The sequence below is a fragment of the Solea solea genome, chromosome 1 (assembly GCF_958295425.1).
Source record: "Solea solea chromosome 1, fSolSol10.1, whole genome shotgun sequence".
Classification (NCBI taxonomy): domain Eukaryota; kingdom Metazoa; phylum Chordata; class Actinopteri; order Pleuronectiformes; family Soleidae; genus Solea; species Solea solea.
Genome location: NC_081134.1, coordinates 39,722,809 through 39,747,229, shown reverse-complemented (window position 1 = coordinate 39,747,229; position 24,421 = coordinate 39,722,809). Strand labels below are relative to the sequence as shown.

Below are 24,421 nucleotides of genomic sequence, written 5' to 3'. Positions count from 1 at the left end.
GACACTTCAGCAGGACAGGTGCTGGATGGCAGAAAAGTTTCAGTCTGCTTTCTTTATCTGAAGGACACTATGAGTTTAAGAATTGATCGATGGTCTGTAAAGAATCTACACTTTAGGAATCACAAGTGAGGATGCAATTTGTTCCAGACTTCGCTTCTAATACCTCATTGGGTTTTATTTATAAGCCAGGTGCTAAATTCAGTCAAGGCTTGCAGGGATTATTTTTTTGTCATCAGATACTAAATATTTCCTCACTCTTTTTTAGTGACGATAAATCAACCAATCGCTCAATAACCAATCAGTCAGCGCTGTCATTTTTCAAGAGAAGTGAATGTCACAATGTTTGTCTGTTGTCTAATAAATGTGCACTTTAGAAACACCATGATGCCGAGTCTCACACTGAAGATATGCATCAACCAACCAAACAGACAAACAGAGTCGTGTTTTTATCGTGGAAATGTTGAAATTTTGTCACATTGCTTGGTCCCCTGTTATTCAGTATCAGACACATAACCCATGACCATGTTACACCACCAAGCTGTCCATATTGGACACCAGCATGGGATTACTTTGAAAGGAAGTTAATTAGCTATGCCCATATGTACCTCTGTTGACAACATTGCATACATGTGTGAATTTAACATATGGTAAACAAGTTTTTTTAGTTTTTTTCACAGTTTTCATCCCACCTTTCTCCTCCATCCCCTCTCCCATTTGTCTCTTGTTGCCAGTCAAAACATATTGTTTCTCGGTATAGCAGAATTTTTTGGGCAGACAGAGACGTCGAGGGCAGTGAAGGGAGGGAAGGATGGATGTTATGGGTTTCAGTTGCCAGATTGGCAGCAAATCATTTTTATGAGCATGCAGGAGGGCAGGGAGAAGTCTTCCCCTGACTTCTATAGAGGAAATGACAAAGGTCCGTCCAGACCACAACGGCAGCCAGTGAATCACTGATGAGTCTGATGTTGAGACATGGTGCAGGTATTTAGTGTGCAAAATGTCAACAGTCTGTACTCCTCCTTTATTAAGTGTGGAGTTTATTTTCCTGCCTGTTCATGTGCACCGTAACAGACAGGCTCTCCGTTAAATATATGGTTTTACACATTTTAAGCAGAGGCGTGTTGTGGGCTCCTAAATCTGTGTGTACAGTCACATTGTGGGGATTTGTCAAAAATCCAGTTGTATGGTTAGGGTCAGACTTAGGCCCTAACCTAACTCTAAAGGAGGAAAACTTGAACTGTCCCTTTAAACAGACGTTCAGATGATTAACACTATATGATTTTCCAAAGTCTTGCAAATGCAACGGATATCAAATTTTTAACTTTTGTTCTACGTTGAACATTTTGGTTAAACCAATTTCAAGTACGGCGGCAATAACATGGTCCTTTCAAGTCGTTCACATTATCAGGATCAGTATTAGTATCATTTTATACTTCCATCACATACATAGGCATAGATCAAGTTAGCATCATCCCTTTGAATGTCCATTCAAGAAATGAATGTTGTATGTGTGTGTGTGTGTGTGTGTGCGCTCTGCGCACTACTATCTTTCCATGGCATGTGTTCATGTGTCTGTTTGAGTAATTTGATTCTGGAGAATGGAGAACAGGAAACTATTGGTAATTATTGTACTGGGAAATTCCAACTAGATCATTTTAAGTGTCCCCTAAGAGTTGTATAATAAAGTAGTATACTGTATAAATGCGCAGCTCAGAGATTTTTTATAGCATGTCATATAAAGTCACATTAAACCATCATTTAAAAAAAAAAAAAAAAAAACCTACATCTTGCATGGTGTAACTTTCTAACTAACATTTAGTTATCCTGAGGCATCTAAGGGCTGAACTTATTCATTTTATAAAGAGTATGTAATAATTGAAATCCAGTAGTGTAATTGAGTGTACGGGACGATATCGATTATCTATCCTTTTTGTTTTCCGCTCATGATGAACTATGGTTTTGCCACCGTAATTACAGATTACATCTGGCACAGAATGACAAAGAATTCCTCAACCTTGCAGCTTAACTCGATGAATATCCTCTGCAGACAGTAAATTTTCCTACATAATTGGCACTCCTGTGACACATATCTCACTCTCCCAGTTATCTGATTACTAGACAATTTATATTATTTCCTTAAGGCCAATCAGTGTTTAAGTTTAATCATTAAACAGCATAATTATATATTTTATACTGTCAATACTTATATTGATAGTAATAATATAATAATACTTTTAGTTGGTGTCTCAAGTTCTACAAACTATGAACAAAAATATCAGAGTAAACCTTTATGTTTATATTTAGGAATTGTGTATTCTACAAAAATTAACTATTGTTCACTGCCTATAGTTAATGTGTTTTTTATTTGGGGGGGGGGTTTCAGACCAAATTACCTTTGTGTTACTGAACTCCCTGACCAACACTGATCTCGAAACAGACAAAGCTGAATTTGTGTTTCTGTTAGATCTCCTTTGATAGCAGTATACCCTGTGACCAATGAGCCAAATCCCATCTCACCGTGGCCCGTATGTGACAGTATTTTAATGGACTTTGGGATGAAGCCTTTTCCACCTGAGGAACTGTAGGAAATAATTAATAATACTCTGTTATGAGCATTGTACAGTAATCTGACTTCACTTGAGTAAAATAGAATTGGCTACCATTGTCGTTTATCAGCTCTGCAATTGTGGCATGGAAAACCAATTACCTACCAAGATAGCTTAGGGCAAGATTTACTGATTTAGCTGTTTGTTTCATCACTGAAATGTTGTACTTAGTCATTTTGAATAATAACAGTAGTATAGTCAATACAATGTATAAGATCAGCAGCCTGGAAGCACAGTTTGACGATTACCTGACAAACAGTGTGTATTGTCAGAAAAGTGAATCAGTATGGATTGAAATTTCTTCCAATTGACATGTATTGCAGTTTGGAAGGTAAGTAAAAAAAATGACATTAGACAAATCATGACTCTATTGCTTTCAGACAAACCACTGAAGAAAGGATGAGTCATTTTGCAAGCTGAGTTGCTAATGCAAGTGTAGTGATTGTGCATGACAGTGCAGTTACCTTTGGATTTATTTAAGTATCTGGTCATATCAAGTCCATCTTCATCCTCCACCTATTCAGTGTTTTTGCTTAGTCAATAGTTGCCACCAGAGTGATGGCAATGATGGCCAACTATTGACTGGCTTCTATATTAAAAATTTAGCATAGTGTTAGCTCAGGCCACAACGTCAAGCCAAAAGTCTCAGCACATCAGCTGATTGCAGCATATTTCAAGCTCTGACCGCGTCAGCTAATGATCCCTTGCTCTTGTGCATTTAAATCACAAATGTTATATACAGTGCTCTCTGTAAGCAGCTTCAAAGTGCTCACACTCTTCCTGCTTCAAGCCATTTTGCAGCCCACCTCTCCCTTTTAATGCTGTATCTATTTAATGTCACTCGTCATCAGTGTTTTGTATTTGTGGAGAAATTATTGGAATGATAAAAACATGCTTCTGCCACAATAGTTAAGCTAGTCACTGGTTTTGATGGTGTGGCTTACTGATGTGTGTGTGTCGATATAAAAACTTAGCACAAAAACTAAGGGAATTAGTGTTTGGTCGATTATTTCTTTGTTGTAACAAAGCTTCTTGGCAATAAATCCTAAACCGTTGGAAAGCCTGTTTAGTTCCCTTTTAAATGGTGCCACATTTATAAGGAAAATGTATCTGTGTGGTGAGCAGCAGAGTTGAGTATGTGGGTTGTGCCCATGAAAAACATGCCAAATCTTCTCTGCCAATGCCAAACAGCTTATTCTGCTATTGACTCTTGTTTAGCTGTTGACTCCCTCACTGGAAAAATAAGGCTTGTCATCATAAGGGATAATCTCAATGCAGAGAGATATCGAGATGAAATTCTACAACTAGTAGCAATCCCATACTGTATCTCTACAGTCTGGGACTGGGAATGCTGGTTAGGAATGGGATCCCGTCCCACAGCAGTGTGTGAGCGGCTGTTGTGGCTGTGTATGGTTCTTCCACATGCCCCCGTTTGTTAAATGGATAAATTATTAAATTGCCAATATGTCCTGTTTCTTCAGACTTCAATCATCCATTCCAATAAACTACAACACCAAACAATAGTCAATAGCAGAATAAGCTGTTTGGCATTGGCAGAGACGATTTGGCAAGTTTTTCATGGACTCAACCCATATACTCAACTCTGTTGCCCAACCCACAACAAAATGTGGCGCCATTTAAAAGGGAAACAAACAGACTTTCCAATGGTAACCAAATATTCAAAGCACACAGGTCACCACTTCATATTTGCATGTCCCATATATACATACCTTTAACACATTACCATCTGGTTTTTAAAGCGTATCTAACAACATAAAGCGTAATTGTGTGGGGAAGCCCTGTCCGCTGTGTAAAATGTTACTTTGCAATTTCTTCTCAGGAACCTGCTGATCTTTTGAAATCTGCTTCACTTAAAAAAAACGTAGAAGGCAGTTGCTGTGATGTTGGTGCAGTATAATTAGCTGCTCCCTTTATAAATCAGGTCCTAATTGTATGCAGATTATGTCTGCAGATTTGAGTAAACAGTGTAGCACTACTCTTACACATGTGGATTAATCATTTTCCACACCCACCCTATTTATTATGGGAGCCACTTGCCACATAATGCAAAGCCATGGTTCATGCCACACAAGATGAACATAAGAACAAAACAGGCACACGCCTGCACACACATTCATTAACACACATTCCATCTCTGTCTTTACCAATTCTCTATGTGCGCACACAAAAAACACACACTTGTGCACACACTGATGTGCACGTAGAGCATTCGTGGGGATATGCTTCATGCAGCTATAATCAGATCAGTCGTGGTGGTTGAGAGTTCACTGAAGCAGGGAGGTATAACCGATCTGACCTGGCACCTAATGGGGAGGTCAAACAGCCAAGCACGTCTCCACAGGGTAACGTAGAGAGAGATAAAAATGCAGAATAATGAGGTGTTAAGTGAATTGATGTTCAGGTGAAAAAAAGGAGAGTTTCACTAAATACTAGTCTGGTGGTATCTTTGTGATTTCTATCCATTCCAGTTTCTGCACCTTATTTTGACAATTTTAAACTATTTTTACCAAAAGCAGAAATAGGTTCTCAACTTGAACCACAAGGAGCCCGTTTTTCAAGGCGACAGGTGACAGATCATTGATCGGACAGAGAGGATGACCAAAGACAACACTGAGGGAGGCGTGTGAGAGAGAGCGAGAGCAATCCAACAGCAAATACAGTATCTTTAATAACCATACAAACACAATAATCTGTGTGATCCACCATCTCACTCCCACTGTTTACTTCTGTTATGAATTGTGCTTGGTCCTGTGTCGATGACAAATCCTTTATTGCAATGGTTCTGCTCTGAACTAGAAACAGAGGCTGGATCACTGAGTTCACTGAGGACTGAGACTCAAGAATCCTGAAGGGAGACGGTTCAACAGCCGAAGCTTATTTGATGGAATAGGAGTGCGTGTCCCTCTGATTGGTGCAAGGTTTGTATCCAAGGTGTGGAATTGATAGGTGATATTAACTGCTGTTGTCTTTGAGGACACTCTTGGTCCTCTGTGTCACGCATTCTCATCTATCATCTTGTCTCTCCGGGATCTGCTGGTGGAGGAAGGCTATTGAAAGCAGAATTGTAATATATTGTGGCTGCATTTGGCCACTTCATGTGTGTCCTGTACGTCAGATTCAGAGCAAAGGTGGTAAATTACATAAGAGAGACAAGCCACCATCCTCATTATACTAATATGAGCACTATATGTTGTATTTTGTTGTTGCAAAATATAGGGCTGCACGAAATATTGTACAATATTAACATGCATGAAATACATATGGCAAATGACTGCTTGAGCAGTGTTGTTTTCCTCTAGAGAGTTGTCTCTACCATTCTTTTGCAGCAGCACTTCCACTATTATTTGACTTTGTTTGCAACATGTAGCATTTTTTGCAACATTATCACATGATTTTCTAATGCAAATTACTTGGCATCTATATGATGGGCAAAGATACACTGTTCACATAGTGCAGAGTTCATTTCTATTTTTTTTTTTCTTTTAAGTGCTTTCTCATATTTAAGGAAACTGCATCCATACATATGTTATTTGACCTCCAGGAAAGGCCGCCAGCAAAATAGCAAGTTTGTTTGTTTCTATCATCTGCTACTATGGAGCACCACACATTCCATGACTCAGTTTGTTTACACCGCCATGGTGGCAGGGTGAGCGGCGCCAGTGCCGATTTCAAGCCATCAGACTTCACTGTGCACTTTCAATTGCACTTTAATTCCACAGAGATCAAGCAATTAATCACAGAACTTGACAGACTGAATGGGTCTGACCCATGCAATGCCCTCGTGGTGCTTCTCACCAGTATGGAAACAGCCAAAGTGGACATTATTCATCCATCTTCAACTTTCTGATGAACTTCCTCATATCCTGGAGACACTTTGACATTTTACTCAAATAAACAAGATATACAATCTAGTAAATGTAAAATGATGTAATCTGATATGAAGTGATCACTACACAAGCGGAATCTGTTGCCTGTGGGTTCCCATCACTCTTCTATGCTCGCTGTGTTTTTGTTTTCTGGAAGTAATTCACCCCTGCAGACTCTCGAGATCTTTGGTAACCTGGTAAATAGTTTTCCTTCCTTCCTTCCTTTTCCTTTTTTGCTTGTTCTTGACTGTTGGCATCCTGGGGCATAACGGCTATCCACACACTTCACTTTTAATGAATACACCTGGTGATGAGGCAAGTTGCTTGACATATTGCGTGGTATATACAGTATGTTGCCTTGTATGTACATCTGTGGATTTGAACAGCGTGATTTCCTGCCAGAATTGTTGTTTTGATTCCGACTGGTGCCTTGGCGAGGTTGCGTGACGTCAACCTCTGGTGTTCCATTGGACAAAATTGGAAAAATTTGAAGCTATTTATCTCTTACCCGAATATTGCTGTAATGACAGCTGTATCTAGCTGAAGATATTCACCACTTCTTCTTTTCCACTTCACATGAGCCTTTTGGGTATTATATCAACAAAATATAAAGTGCATTTGGATACGACTGAATACTAGCACTATTTAAATATGTCGCATATTTGCAACTTCCAAATTCTCCTGATCTCTTCTCAGGCTTTGTGTCCTTCGTCTGCCTCAATTTCCCCCTCAACTAAAAGTACACATTCACTGGCCACCTGCTCATTTGTTTTTGGGGGTTTTTCAAACCTTCATCAAAATTACCAGAAGGGGTCCAACATTGGGGCCGTCACTGTCACCACAACCCTCCCATAAACTAGCCAGAGGCTCTATGGATTACCACTGTCAAACTAAATCACTCATCCTGAGCAGCACTTTAATTACTGAAATAAATAATAGATGAACCTGTGCAGCAGACTCAGGAGTGTTTGTTGCATTGGCCATTGGTCTAACTGAATGTTAAACTGTGGAAACATTATTGAACAAAGGCTGCAAGGACTTGATTAGAAGAGCGGGAACTGCTGTCTGGATGTTATCATTATTATTATTATTATTATTATTATTATTATTATTATTATTAATGTTCTTATTGATTTATTTAGTGAGAACTTGGTTTCTACTGATAAGATTAATGTAAATTATAATCTGTCAAATTGCCGATTGTCACTCTGATGAACAGTGACTTTTGATTTGACTGACTGAAATGGTTCTTTAAATATCGATTCAGTGCTGCCAAATTACATTCAAAACATTTTTTTGCAAACAACATATGGTGTGAAAAAAAACTAATGTCGCATCCACTTCTCCAGATTTGATCCTGCATTCCAGGGTGTTCTTGTGTGATCTGATGTGTGTGTGTGTGTGTGTGTGTGTGTGTTGTTGTTGCTCTGTTTGTGGGAATCTTCAAAAGTTTAATTCAACAAACCGCAGGAAAGAAAAGGCACATGTGCGTGTGCACACGTGTGTTTGGACGTCTGTCTTTATGTGTGGTTGCTTCATCCAGAACATCTCATTATGCGCTTGGTCTGTGCTCGCATTGGCACAGGAAACAAGATCTGTTGACAAAAATTGTTTGGTGAGGCTTCCAAGACATGAAAAATGAATCTGGACCAAAAAATTTAGATTAGCAACTCAAGCACAGAGCTGGAAAGCTTGGGGGTGGTGGTTGTGGATATTTGGGGGTGGTCCGGATACGCAGGGGATTGAAATGGTGAAAGAGAAATTAGGCGAGTGTTTGTGTATGGAGTGTCTGAGCAGCCAAAGGAGAGATTTTGTTTTTAATACAGCATGTTCCCAGAAAGAAGGAGGGAAATATACCTAATTACATGCAACAATATCAGTAAACATGGGGGGGGAAAAGGCAGGCAGAAGGAAGAGAAAGACTGAATCAAATGAAGGTGAGAGCACTGTGAGATATGAATAAATAGTAATGAGGTACCTCACCCTGAAGCAAAGTGAGTTCTACACACATCTTCTTCTTCTTCTTCTTCTTCTTTTCCTTTCGGCTGCTTCCTTCAAGGGTCGCCACAGCAAATCAAATTCCTCCATCTCACCCTGTTCTCTGTATCCCCCTCTCTCACACCAACTAACTTCATGTCCTCTTTCACTACATCCATAAACCTTCTCGTTGGTCTTCCTCTAGACCTCCTGCCTGGCAGTTCCAACCCCAGCATCCTTCTACCAATATACTCACCATCCCACATGACCAAACCATCTCATTCTGGCCTCTCTGACCTTATCTCCAAAACATCTAACATGTGCTGTTCCTCTGATTGACCCATTCCTGATCCTATCCCTCTTCGTCACTTCCAAAAAAACACATACTGTATACATTTCTAAACAGCAAGAGTTGGGACAAGCAGCTCACATTTTTTCAAAAATTTACCTGAAGTATGCTTTTTCTGTGCTTAATTAATTTTCTCTAAAAATATGATAAACCCTTTCTTCTCTCTCCACTGGACACGTTTCACATTTAATATTTGGCACCTTGTCATTGACTTAACTGGCCCTTTTTAATTGTCATATTTGTGTGAACTAAAAATGAACAGGCTTCCACTCGGGGGTCTAGATGATTGTTATTCACTTCACTGCCATTCACTATTTCATTCCACATGCTGTGGGAGGCCGGCACACAAAGGTGCATAATGCTCTGAATGCCCTGAATTGAGGGCAAATGGAGGATGTGCAATACAGGATTTAGGGCGTATTGAATGGATTGGAAGATTTATTTAGGGATAATTCCAATAATCTAATTTTCTACTTTACTATTCTGTATGCATCTAGAAAAAAAACATGTGGGCATAAGCCAAAATTATAATATACATATGTTATCATACAGTATTGGAGCTTTGGAACTGTGAAAGTCCACTCAGTCACTGTATCTGTGTCTTAGACAGTACATGTGTGATTTGTTTGATTTGAAACATGAGCATCTGGCTGCTTTGTGTGTGTCTATTATCTGACACTTGTTATGCTGTGATGTGTTCAGAAGCTGTGGGAACTTCCGAGATCTGAAGATGGTGTTCTTCACTGCTCAACAGAGCCATTGTTTATACAGTAAAGTGTTGTTTGGAAGCCGATGTCGAAGTGGAAGCTGTCAAGCTGCTAAAGATGTATTCCAAAATACAGACTCACAACATCCGCCCGGCTGATGTGTTCACGATTGTTTCATGCTACATTAGGACTCCCAACATTTTTAATTTGTCACCTTTGTTTAGTCAAAGAAAACATCCTGTATTTTGTCCTTACTTGCACACTTTTTGTTTTAGACTGAAGACAGTGGCAAATGGAAGGAGCAACCATCTGTAATGCTAATTAGAGAGGCCTTTTGTAGGCTGCAGAACATCTGTTAATTTGTGTCCTATACCGCTCTGTGAAGCCCACCAGGGAGCTGCTGTCATGCAGTTCCAGGTGTCCAGGACAACATGCCTGTGTATCTGCTTGCTAATTAGTGAATGGCCATTTGACCAGTCTTTTTCCTCTTTAATACCATGAAGAAAAGACATATTTTTGAAGACATTTTACTTCAGAAAATGTATTAATTTGCCAAATTTGATTTTGCTAAATGCTTGTAAGTGCTGACTGAAACGGGTTTACAATACTATATTAAGTTTTTTTTACTTATATGATGCATGTGAAACAGATATCTCTTGCTAGTATGATAACAGGTATTATCTAACAGATTTTTGTTAGATAATAAATTAATTAATTTTCTTTTAAAAAAAATTGTGGCAATTCTCTAAGACAGCAAGGGAAGCTCTACAATGTCGTTAAATATGTAACATGTTGTATTTACATTTCAATACTAAAAGTGCGCTAGAACCCAACTACAACGTGTCACTAGTTCAGAATCAGTTTATCGAGTGATTTTCGTATTCCCGTAGCATCCGCCGCATTAAAACCACTTGATGCTCAGCTTTAACTGTTCTTTATGGGACGACACAGAATAGGTTTTGTTTGAATGTGGCAACATTGTCACTTCCAGGGAAGCTCAGCTTCAACGACAGTGCATATGGGGGTGGATGGGCGCGGACGCTGGGCTTGTCTGAAAGGCAGAATCAGTTTTTGATTGACAATGCTGCAGAGACATACACAACAGCAGAGTCTTTTCTGCCTCAGTGCTGTGTGGATTTTGCAAGGGAAGTCTTTAGACAAATAGCTGGTTGTTGTAAATGGTAAATGGCCTATATTTATAGAGCACTTTTCTAGTCTTCATAACCACTCAAAGCTGTTTTACACAACAGTTTTGCCATTCACCCATTCACTCCCACTTTACATCACAACTATGTGCAGCGCATTTTCTATCACTTATCATTCATAATCATTCAAATGCTACCGGCACAGCAGGAGCAACATGGGGTTAAGTGTCTTGCCCAAGGACACATCGGCATGTAGACTAGTGGAGCTGGGAATCAAACCCCCACCTTCGAGTTGAAAACAACTCACTCCCCCACTGAGCTGCGGTATAGTCCATTTTTGTTTGTACAAATACACTGTAAATAAAAACACTATTACAGCATTTCAGTTCAGTACATAATTATCACATTTCCTTGTTTTAGTTGTAAGTTTGCAGAATTGTATAAATATTTATGTATAAAAAACTGGGTCTGAAATTAGCTTCTCCTGTTTCAAAGACCAGCAACTGCCACTGATTCACACAGACAAAATTCCCATTCTAGAATAGAACTGTACATTTTTGGTGGGTAAGACAATTACTGATAGGTAGCTTACAGCAGGCAATCTGCTATAATTCACATAATAGATACTGCTCTGAGACATACCAGGGAAAGGAAGCTTGCACAGATGTAAACTCCCCCGCTGTTTGGAGAGTCAGACTGTATCTCCATACAGCTGTTGGCACTTTTGACAGCTTCCACTATGTCCATGAGTTGAGCCCAGAAAAAGCCCCCAGGTTCCATTCAGTGTTGCTGAGAGGATGGACTTGACAGCACCAAAGCAAACCTCCACACACTGTGGTTGCACAGAATAAAGAAAGCAGAGTTTTGTGTAACATTTTCTCAAAGAACCTGGTTAACCAACTCACTGTAAGGACACAAAGCAACAGGTCACTTTGAGACAGAGTTGTTTGCAGGCTTGCCTAAAAACTCAAATATATTTTGAATATTCATTGTGTTATGCCTTTATGATAAATGTGTATGAAGTGATTTTGTCAGCGCTGTGCCTTGAGGGCCAGTGTGGCAGGTATGACAATTTAGGATTCAGGATTTTAGCAGACATGGCAGTTTTCTGTGTTATTATGCCACATACTGGATGATAAAATTTAGTTTTCATGGTTGGGGTTTGTGATTTTATGCCAAATGATCTTTAGGGTGTCATGAATTTCACCCTGGATGTATAATGGTCCATTTGTATCCAACTCCCTTCAGCTCCAGAGATGTGGCAGCAATCTAAACGCATTTGAACAGGCTGGCCAAATGCTGTCTATCCATGGCTCTGGTCCCAACTGATGGCAGCCAGCTGACACATCTGCTGCTCGCATTTTTTCCACATCCTAGTTATTTACCTTGCTGGAAATGTCACTAAAATGGCTTTGGTAGGCAGCCATTTTACTTTCCTCTCAGTTTCTATATCTCTATCCTATAGCCTCCCTTGCTCCCCCAACCTCCTTCTCTTCTCATGTCATATCATCATGCGTAAAACTGATCTGATCTTTCACTCTCTTGGGAATAGGCTGGCATTTCCACTTGGATATTGTAGTCATTTGCTTGCCCTAAAGTGCCAGATCTTGAGACATAGTCAAATATCAGCGGGCCACGATCACGCACTTCAGTCATGAATATATGATCATGTGGTCTGCATTGTTTTTGTCCTTTTTTTTTTCTTTACTTGCTGCTCACATTTAATGCATAGCAAACAGGAAAATACAGTATATATTGTGTTTTGACCTTGTAACCCTGCACATGCTTTTGTGCAGGTGCTTGTGGGTGTTTTAACTTAATAAATGTATTTTATTTTGATGCATTTTCTGTTAAACTACATGGCTACGGGATGCATTGCATCATTGTGCTATATCAGTGAATTATTGATGGACGTGATATATCGTACTGTAGGTGCATTAAAGATAAATGAGGAACAACCGAGAACACACGCGCAGTTTTACCCGGGTGGTAAACCCTGCACTGCTATTTAATCACAACAAAGCAATAAATCACTTAACTGTATTACCATTTGCGGTACAGGAACATTCCTTTAGGATGCTGAACAATGGAAGAACAATGTCAACAATGCTTTATTGCTGGTAATTTCAAGGCTGTCGTTAAGCTCAAATTCCGGACCGAGCTCAAAAAGATTTGGCAGGATATGGCAAATTTTCTACATTTTCCTTACGAATAAAGAGAGTGATCAATAACTATTAATCATATGGTACTGTACTGTATAATACAATACATGCAATACAACAATTTCAATAAGTTACAATAAATAATATAAATAAAAAAAAAGGTTTTAGTTTAAAGTTTAACATTTTACATACATACATACTACTTGAAAAGTAGTGTTGCCGAAATTGTAGCACCGCTCCATTTCACCTCACAGTTGTTTCCCTGCCTTTTTTCACTATTTACATCCCCTGCTGATATGAAATATAATTACCCAGCATGTGAGGTCCAGACAAAATGACATGTCAACAAAAAAAGGAAACACATGTTGATTAATTAATTGAAGCATTTAATACAGCTGAATTCTTAACGGCATTTCACCTACAGTAATGCAGTTAATTATTAACACCACTATATGTGTACATCACACGTATGCCATTTTCACAATTATAGATTCAGGGTGATCCGTGGTGTCTGGGTTTATGATTTCACAGATTCGACACACTCTCCCTCAGGCCCGCTTAGGGAGTCCACATAATTCACTAATTACTGGGATTGCTGCAAACAATTCCACTATTTGTTGTCTTGAAGCCCTTTGAGGCAAATTGTGTTGTGTGTGATGCTGGGATATATAAATTAACTTGACTTGACTTGTGACTGCCACTTTTTCCTATTTCTTGTTATTCTGTTATTCCACATACTTAAACATAGAAGCTTCATTCGAACATCAAAACATTCAGCTCAGGGTTATTGCTTGTTTTTTTTTTCTAATTGGAATATTTCATAATTTCCAAAATAAATTTATTGCGTAGTTCCATGTACTTGAATGTAAAAACTTCAAAATGTTGAGAAAAAGTGGGACTTTAATACCTGAAATAAGCTCTTTCATGGCTGCCAGTGCCACAGATATTTGCCACAGCATTTGTTCAGCAAATTCTCTTTGACTTGGTCTTCTGGTCACAAATTTCACTCTTGATACATTTTCTACCAGGATGTAGACAACAGTGTTCGGGACGTTAGAGCTGTCTTGCTTTGCAATCGTCTCGTTAATACTGCGATATTTCATTTTTGGGATGATCGCAACAGCCCTTATGGATGTATTTATATATTACATATATTTCCTAATTCCAATCCCTTATTTTGCACTTATTATCAACTTCTTTCTAAACATTCAGACATTCAATTGAAGTCGTCGTTTAAACATCTCATTCATACCAATTCAATGCAGCACGCTAGATTGGCTTCAGCTCGGGCAGAAGACAGCAATCCCACTGCAATTTCTTCAGAAATTGCCTTCTCTATATAGCTCTATAATTGGCTGCATTATTTCTTCAAAAGCATTCAGTGTTAGCATTTGTATTAGTATTAGTCGATTATGGTTATCATTTATAATCAACTCATCACTAAATTGATGACACACAGCAGTTTTTAGATTCAAGTAGAGTTATGAGGAAATGATTGGAGACAGTGAGGAAATTGATATATTTGTCTCCACAGGTTTATAATCTACTTATTTCTCTCATTCCATCCATTCCTTCCCCTGCAGCTCAGTATGAGTGAGATTCATTGACACTGATATTGATACTGATTAGCCATGCTGATACTTTACTTTTTTCATAATTTGATGCTGACATCAGATGCTGCTGGAACTTAACTTACATAAATTAGAACTGATATTTTGGCGGGTCCTCTCTTTCTAGGTTTCCGCTTGGATAAATCCACGAGTCTCCGCACAAAGTATGGGTAATTTAGGTACACAAATAATTTCTGTCATACTCAGGCATGACCTTAAGATTTCTCTTAACTTCATGAGCAGATGCTGCTGCAGGTAGAGCGGTGGCACATTTGCAAAGGGAGATAAGCAGCAGCACGTTGTTGACTGAGTTTTCACAAGTTACACCCAATGACATCAGCTCATCTAAGCCCCTCTAAAAGCAGCCGTTTTTTGTGAAGAAAAACACCAGATGATCATCTCAAAACAGACATCCTTCATCTCAGGTTTTTATATCCTATATGCCTAAATATACCCACATAGGTTAAGTATATTATATGAGTTGCAACCTTATTTGAAAGCACTCTTTAATCTGCTAAATATCAGTGCTATGTTATGGTTCCTTGTGGATCTTACTACCACCTCAGTGCAAGGTCATTGTTTCACTGACCTCATTAGTTGTTGTGTGTATTTATAATGGAGAACCTGAGTGAGTGTGTATCCCCTGTCAAAACAGGCTGTGATAGAAATTATTTGACAGCGGGAGGCTGCGGACCATTTCCTCTTACATACAGAAACACACACATACACAGTTGTATTACCAAGATTTGATGATGTGATTTTCTTTTTCCACCGTGAGGCCACCTGTGACAAGCGGTAATATGTCTGACAAGCCAACAGCCCTAGTCACTCACCCATCGTGTGGTGCACATGCACAAAAAGACAAACATCTCTATTTCTTCTACATCCGACTCTCTCTCATATACACTCAAACGTTCACACACTTATATTGGGGGGGTGACAGAGAGCTATTGGCTGCCTTTACCTGGCCTGACAGACTATTCACAATTTTTCTCCTTGTGAAGCCTAATGTACTGGAGGTGGTGTGTATTTTTTTGTGTGTATGAAGGAGCAATGGGGGAAATGTATTACTTTGTGTGTGTGTGTGTCAGGAATACACATTTGTGTAATGTAAGGTTTGCAGCCTTTGTGTACTTATACACCACTATATAATCATTTTCCCTGGACTAGTTTGTGAATACAGGAAGCTGTGGGTCGACACTGAGGTCATCTTGGATTGAGGAGCACAACAGCTCTGACCATCTTCCTTATGGTGACTCCAAGTCACTGGGTACACAGTTCATCCAGCTGTACATGTGTACAGAATGAATCTGGACATGCAATCACATTCATGGTTATGTGCCACAGGGAAGGGCATTCTAAAGCTAGTGTATTGTGCATTAAAATGTCCCTGTCATGGTGGAGATCCCATGCCTTGTGAGTAGGGAACACATGGCTCCTGTGAACTCCCAGGGTTGTGTTCTGTGCTAGGTTAGCTGCTAATATCTGTGTTGCACTACTTTTCTTTTAAGTAGTCTTTTGCCTGTACTTAAAAACGGTATTAGCATGCTAAGCTAAGTGCTACTGCAGTTTCATTATATTCCATCCACTCAGTCACACAACACTACTTTCCTTTTAGGTCGTCTTTCACCTGTGCTTAAAAAGTGGTATTAGCATGCTAAGCTAAGTGCTACTGCCGTTTCATTATATCCCATCCACTCAGTTACACAAAATTACTTTAGCGTGCTACGTTAAAAGTTAGCAGTAATAATGAAGATTGATAAGGAAGGTACACACATACACAGTTCATTAATAATAAAGTTATTTATTGAAATGTGTGTGGTGTGTTACCATGTGCTTTGGGCAATCATGGATGGTCTAACTGTCAAACAGGAAAGGGGAATAATCCATAGTGTTTTCTAGAGGGGGTAACTTGGAGTATCCCATTCATACACCAAAACAGAGGGGTGCGCCTTTGGGTACTGATAAAAAGCTTATTTTTGGGTGGCTTAATAAAAGTATTTTTGTGAAGTTTTAATGTTATGTTGATTATAGTTATGTGTGCATATGTATGTTGATATATATGTGTGGAAAACATGTTTTGAATTGCTTAATTGATTGTGTCTAAGTTTGGTTTGACTCATAGGAGGAGCTCCCCTATAAAAGCAGAGCGGTGGCAGAGTTCTCGAGAGAGAGAGAGTGTGCTCAGTTTGATCCTGGAAAGGCGGAAAGGCAGCAGTTAGTCTGAGGCCTTGTCAGAGGCCTCGTCTGAGTTTTTGTTCCTGAGTTTGTTTGACTTAAGTTACCTTGGGATAATCTAAATAGTTGAATCTATCTTTCTTCTTCGTTTGGTTTTATTTATCTTTGTCTCGTTTTTTTTGCACTGCTGCACTTGTACTTGAGCACCAGGTTTTGAATCTGTCTCCTTCTATGGGGTTAAATCCTACAGTCTCTGTGACAGTGACAATGACTTGGATTGAACCATCAATACAAACAATGAACCACATTTAACAACATTAATCAAAGAGTTTAAATTATTTAACTTTTATCTTTTGGTTTTCTTTTTTTTTGTTCACTAAATCAAGTATGCAGCTGCATCTGGTTACAAGGCCATATTGTTTTATTTTTACAGTGCTGGTTTTAAACTTCCTTTGTTCCTGACCCACAAACATACTTCCTCAACCTCCAGCTATGCTCATGTTTCTGCTCTTGAGCTTGATGGTGAGCGATGAAAAATACAGAGAACATTTTTTTTTTTTTTGTAGTTGTTGTTCTTGCCAATGTTCTGTGCCACTGTCCCTGTCTGCTACTTTCTCTCACTCCTCTCCTGCACACCTTCTCATCTATCCCTTGTTGGTTCTTCATGATTTTTCTTCTCTCTCTCCCTTCAGCAAAGTGTGACGAAGCTCTCGCCTCCCCTCTGCCTCACACAGCCTTCACCAGCTCATCTGTTTTCTCCAATGGATACGCACCTGGATACGCCAAGCTCAACAGGAGAGGAGGTAGGCTCACATGTGAACAGACACAGAAAATCCTGCAGATGTTCATGCACTTAGATACATGAATACTGTACATGAATCATTGTAAAAGTGGTGCACATACAGCCTTATAAATAGTAATAGAAATAACTCGATGAAAAATAGATGTTCCTGCCTTCATAGAGTTTTATCCTTCACAGTGCTGCACAGCTGCCTTCACCCGCCCCCTCCACCTCATCGTCTTCTTCTGCTTTCTCCCCTTTTACTTTCCTCCCACCATTTCCTCTTAATTTTCTCCACCTTTCCTTCCCTCACTACGCTCCAGTCATTATCTCAGTGACTCAGACTGGAGCTCATTTTCACATCAGCTCACAGGAGAGGGAGAGATAGGGCCAGACAATTACCCCCCTCCATGTTTATACAATTAATAATTCATACTTTTCCATCTAATAAAGTCACACTACAACTGAGGAAACAGAGCTCAGTGTTGGCAAATAAAAGCATGGTAATCTGCTGTGTTTAATTATACCAATAGATGCTGCTGTGAGAGGAAATGGGTGCTCCTCCTTAATCATGACACCTAAAAGGCAAAAATTAAAGAAAGGACAAGACGAAGGGAAGACCAGCCTGTCTGTGGTCGTAATTATAAATGAGCGTTAATATGCCGCATTTGCATTCTTTATCTGCACGCTTTTATTCAGTCCCCTCAGAGATGGTGGTCATCAGGGGGAGTACAATAGCTGAATCATTGAAATTTGATTCCTCAGAGATTGTTATTCTTCAAAAGAGGTAGAATAATAATCAAATCGCTAAACAATGCAGCGTGAAAAGCACTCAATCGCAGTTGCCGAGGCTGTGATTTTAATTTGTCAACACTGGAAAAAGCGCAAATAAATAACACTGAATAAAATGTCATGCTGAGGTTGTTAATGTTGAAATCTAAAAATACAATTGTTTAACCCAGTGGCTTTGATTACGCATGATTTCACTGCTGATATTCATACCTGAAAAGAAGATTCTCAGCTCTTTCACTACCTCGCAGTTTTCATTTGTAATTAGTGAAATGTTGATATTTTTTTCCTCACCCATTTCAAGTTGTTGTTGATCAAAGCTCCCACAGTGTTTGACAATAGACTGACAGGCTCCGTGAAATGTTGGCATAGTGGTAAATGTGCCGAAGTGGATACATGCTGAGACACGTGTCACAGTACTGTTGGATTTCAATATTTATCCTGAAGAGAATAACACTGTTTGGTTGATTGGATCCTAATCTTGTTATCGCAAAGTATGTGATTAATTTATTAGTGTCAAATGCAAACTCTTCACATGTTTAGAACAAGGTTATTATATTTAACGAAATGAAACAAAATAACGAAAAAAGAAAATTGAATAAACATTTCTGTTAACTGAAATAAAAATAAAAACTAGAGTTTAAAAACTAAAAGCAATGGGGTCTTATGAGGGTTATTTATTATTATGTATGTTATGTTTGTGTGTCTTTAGTCTGTTGGCTAATTATTTTTTTTACCTGGCACATTACCGGCATCTAACCTCAACACTATGATAAACATTTTGAGCTTCAGATTAATTTCTTGTAGGCTTGTTATATTTGATTCAGGGATGGTTGTTTGTTTGTCCTAATAAACTTTTAAAATGGCATATTTTGCTTGGTTTAATATGACACAATAGTTATTATGACCTTATTGAATCTTGCACCTGGAAACATACTCCATATTACCAAAAACTCAATATAAACCCCTTTTAAAAACAAAGTCAAAACTGAATAAAAACTCATAAAATATCCTAAATTATTATTATAACCTTGGTTTAGAATAGTGGTGAAACATTAACAGATACACAACAGCCTCTGCTATCGTACAATTGAATAATCCATCAGCTATCTTGCCTGATAAAAAAAAAAAATACAATACCTGCTTTCTGAGGAACACAACCCACAGACCACAGATCCCATAAGTAAGGGTCCCTCCAAGCAGCTGCATTTAGTAGCCAAAAGTGCCGTCAATGACATGAATGAGTGTGTGTGTGCAGAGACTATTAACTCAGTTTCTCAGTGCAATGGAACAGGGAAGACACAGAATCAATCAGACACAACACTCATATTAACATTTTGTTGTGAATCCTGATATTAATTTTTTTCCAGCTATAGGTGTGTGGGTGTGTGTGTGAGAGAGAGAAAGGTAAAATTATGCCTTAATGATTTTCTTTGGCATGCAGCTTTCTGTTTGTTTTCTGTTTGCCAGCCAGTTACCAGGCCACTGGTCCATACCCTCCTCCTTCGTCTGACGTCTGTTATACACACTCTGTGCTTTCTATCTGTGTAGGTTTGTGATAATGTGAATAAATTACTTATCCTAAGTAACAGGGCCATAGGCAAATGTTTATTTTGGTGCATGTAGTTAATGAATACCTAAACAGGAACATGCGTACTCGTTGCAGGGCTCATAAAAATGCTTCATCCCTGTCCCCAAAACTAAATTCATCCTTTACTAACATCTTCATAATGCAAACCTTTTTTTTTGTGGTTGGAAAACACACTTAACTGTTTCATTATTCAGCACTTTATTAATAAAAATGTTATCAGGTGATCTTATTTCAGTCCTGACCCATTTAGTCTGATTTTGAGTCGGTGGTGCAGTTCATTATTATTACACTGTTACATCTCCAGGATGGTGAGCTAGATTTGTTTGTTTTCATGATTATATTTGTGGTTGTATAAATAAAGCAGGGACAGGTTTTGCATCTTGATATATGAATAATGATAAACATCTTCCTCAGTCTCCCCCCTTTCAACCATCATACTAACGGTTGTATGCTTGGGTGCATTGGAGACATTGAATCTATAAAAGCTTTTTTTTTTGTTTTTTTTATTGAATCTATGAAAGCTTTTTCTTTGCTTTTTTTTACTGTTTAATATTTGGCTGTTGCTCTTTTTTTCATTCTCTTACCATGTAACTGTTGGTAAAAAGGCTTGGTGAAATTTCCAATATATTGTCATGGAATGCTGTCTTGACTCTTTCCTGTCTCTCATCGTCACTCCTCCGTCACAAATTTACATTCTCCTGCCCCCTCACCATCTTTCCATATGAACCTATGCACATCTCATAGTGCCAGGCACAGCCAAAACCCTTTGGTTTTTGTCTACAGTCAGAGGAAAGGGGGGATGATGAAGGGAAGGAGAAGGCACGGAAGGGGGGAAACCTAGACGTGTAGCTAATATCATGTATAAAGGGATATTCCCCTCACATCTCTTCAGCGCTGAGTTTCCCGCACAAGTGGGACAACTAGGTTTGAAGATGGCTTACAGAACATTTTAAAAACTGACATTAAAATTCCTTTGATTTCATGATCAACACTTTATAAATATTGTTTATTTAATTCATGCTGCACTCCCTCATTTTAAAGGGAAATCAGTCTATAGACTTGATAGAAACTAAAGAGATTTAACTTTGTCTATGTCAAGCTCCGGGAAGCCATACTATATACACTTCCCATGATGCAACTAAACAGCAGTTTTTCCCTGAAGTAAGTGTGTAACCAATTAACAAGCAGAGGATAAAAACAGTGCTTATGTGTATGGTACCGAAAATGAGCATCCGCTTTACTTGCCATGATGAAATGAACACCAAATTCTTGCAGATGAGAAAACAATGTTCCCATTTAGGCCTCTGGTGCCTGCTAAACACCATTTGTTCTCCACAATCCAAGCCCTCGGGCAGAGAACATGCATGCAGTTATCTTAAATCATTCATACCCTAATATTTATGATTTAATCCCTGTAAACATGCTGAATTTGGTTGATTTGTTTTATATAGCTGTTAGCAGAAAGTATTTTGGATTTTTTTCTTTTTTAAGATATCCCAATTCCAACCTTTTCTGTGCGACTCGTGCTGTGGAAATGTGTCCAAATTAGTGCATATTTATTGAAGATAATGCCTAAAGCTGTTCGTTCTCCTGTCACTTACACAGTGACTGAGGTGTGCGCCAGCTGTCATCTTTTCTGGTTAATGCATGATGTGACTGCGGAGCTCATTTAGCTCAGTGTTTGAGAACTCGAGTTCACAGCGAGAGCAGATTCGTCACATTTTGCCATGAGAGCAAAGACAGAAGTTGGACAGTGGACAAGTTGTAGATGGAGTTTGACACTTTTGAAACTCGCTGTACAGAGTAGAACAATGTGTCTTTACTTGCTGCAGCTGTTATGTTGTTTATTTAAAAGATGTTATGCTACTGTATAGTGCACGTAATTGTATTAGACATGGCAGGCTTTTAAATGTATTAAACGCCATATTGCTTCATAAGGTCTATGCACACCTGCTGTGGTATTCAGGTGTTTCTATTATGCTGTCCACCCTATTCATATCAGGGAAGGTATGTTTATCAAAAATCACCTACGTCTATAATTCAATACAGCGCCTCAGCAGCTTCTCCTGCTAAATGAATGAAATGAAACCTCTCTGAAAGTATTTTAATAAAAGAGCAGAACATCATATTCCTCATGATGTTTGTGCAGGTGTACCAAACTGTCAACTGAGTTGATTGCTTTGGGTGGGAACAGTGCCTGGCCACCTTAAGGTGTTGGTTAATTCAAACCTTCGTCAAACATCCTTGTCATATCACGGATCCTTTTAACCACTTTTAAAGTGAGTAGTATATAAACAGCACAAGAAATGTAAGGACATTTGTGTTTGGTCGATTATTTCTTTTTTGTAACGATGCTGCTTGCGAATAAATTGAATACAGTTGGAAAGCCTGTTTAGCCACTCCCCCTGTACTAATTAGTGCTGCCCACTGATCCCTGCGCCTGGCTTGTGTGTGTTCACGACTGGGGTGTAACAAGGAGGGGTTAAATGCAGAGGACAAATTCAATATCACTAATTGGTGATTTTTTTGGTGTGCAAAAATTACTAATTCTAACTATTTTCCTTTTAAATGATGCCACATTTGTAAAGAAAAGGGATGAGCAGCAGAGTTGAGCATGTGGGTTGCGCCCATGAAAAAGTTGCCAAATCTTCTCTGCCACTGCCAAACGGCTAATTCCGCTATTGACTCTTATTTTGAGCTTCTGGTGGGGCGGCAGCAACTCCCTCACTGGGAAAAACAAGGCTTGCCATCATTGGAGGCAATCTCAATGCAGAGAGACATCGAGATGAGATTCTGCAACCAGTGCCAATCCCATATCTCCATAATCTGAGACCGAACTCTATGCTTGCACCCACAGAGCGGGATTTATCAGAGACTACCTCCAGAAATTGGGAGTGGCGAGGATGGAATTCATTTCAATTGTATTTGTATAGCGCCAAATCACAACATATATTATCTCAAGGCAGTGCAAAGAGTAAGGTAGAAACCTTTACAGTGTTATATCCTAGCAGTTTACACAATGAGCAAGCACTAGGCATCAGTGGAGAGAAAATAACCCTCCCTTTTAACAGGAAGTAATCTCTGACAGAGCTAGAGTCAAAGACATGCAGTGTCTGCCTCGACTGGTTAGGATGAAAGGAATAATGGGGGACAGAGGAGAGTTGTGGGAGAGAAAGGGCATAAGGAGGAGGTGCCAGGCTGTTTATGGTTCTACTCAGGCCCTTGTTTGTTAAATAATACATTGTTAAATGTCAAATAATGTCTCGTCCCTTCAGACTTCAATCATCCAATGCATGACACCAAACAAGAGTCAATAGCAAAATAAGCACTTTGGTGTTGGCAGAGAAGATTTGGCAAGTTTTGTTTTTTTTTTATGGGCGCAACCTACAAATGTATTTTCCTTAGCTTTACAACAGTTTAAGACGTTTTGCCAAGAAACATCGTTAAACAAACAAATAATCCACCAAACACTGATCTCCTTACCTTTTGTGCTAAGTTCATGTTTGTACATCCATTTGTTCTGCTTGAGTAATTTGTAGAGTAGGGTTTACTACACATCTTGAAATGCCAGCACATTAACATAATGCAAATGATGCTTTCCACCCACTCCTGTACACACTACCTGACAATTGATAGGAGTCAATTCAGGTAGAGTATGCATAACGTAAGAAAACACATATCTACATAATGAACCATGCAAATATGTAGGAAGGCGAGCAACAGGTACGCCAACAAATTATTACATTTGGTCCAAATGAAAGAATTGCTCATATAACTATTAATTGAAGGCTGTTAAGAGGATTTAAACAAATATATGACATGTTTCAGAGACAAATAACGAAAACCAAATTGTAAGTAACTTTTTTTTTCTTGAGTAAAAGTCGTCTACAGTACTCTTTTTATCCCTGATGAGCATGCATGTTGTGCACCCACATTACTGCGCAGTGCAGACGTGGCCAAGCATGAGATTGGGCCACTAATCACAAACACGTGGTCATTGATCCTTATATTCCATTTTCTTTTCTCCATTTTACTCTCTCTCTCCCCCCTTATCTCCCCGTCCCTCCGCTCCGTCTGCTCTCTCTGCCTTCCATCACATCATTGTCTCCTCTTCTTTCCCCTCTCCATCTCATTTTACCTCATACACTTTCTATTTTCTACAGTAACATTCTCAATCCCACACTCCATTTTCTCAGCCTGCTCTCTTTCTTACTTCCCAGACTTCATTATCATTTTTTTTTTCCCTTCTCCCACACTCTCAGCCAGACATTTCTCAAGTTTTTCCAAACTTTAAAGAAGTTGTACTGTGGTTCTCTGTATCTAAACGAAGGAAATCACAGCACTGCAGTGCTCTGTGCTCTGTCTTGCTGGACAATTAAAGAGTTTCCTCTCCCTCTTCTGTCATGCATTGCTTCTCACTCGCTGTCATTTTGCAAAATTGTTTGATGTCTCCAGCCGTTGCAGTCATCCATCGATAATGGCAGTCCGCTCCTAATTAAATTACTCTGTCTCCATCCGCTCCCTTTGCTCCATGACAGAAAGATGAAGCACTAACAGAGGGCCAACCAGCTGGTTTCTTTCTGCTGCCTTTTTCCCCCCAACGCTTGGCATCTTAATAAATTACTAAGTTATACTTTCT

General features: G+C 39.1%; 1 protein-coding gene across 1 annotated transcript in view; it reads left to right on the top strand.

Moving 5' to 3' along the window:
• cntnap2a (contactin associated protein 2a) overlaps window positions 1–24,421 on the top strand; it is a 307,312-nt gene that overhangs the window by 108,203 nt on the left and 174,688 nt on the right. The window contains exon 2 of the mRNA XM_058623391.1: window positions 17,314–17,424. Within this exon, the coding sequence (XP_058479374.1) occupies window positions 17,314–17,424 (111 nt within the window). The remainder of the gene's footprint in view (window positions 1–17,313; window positions 17,425–24,421) is intronic.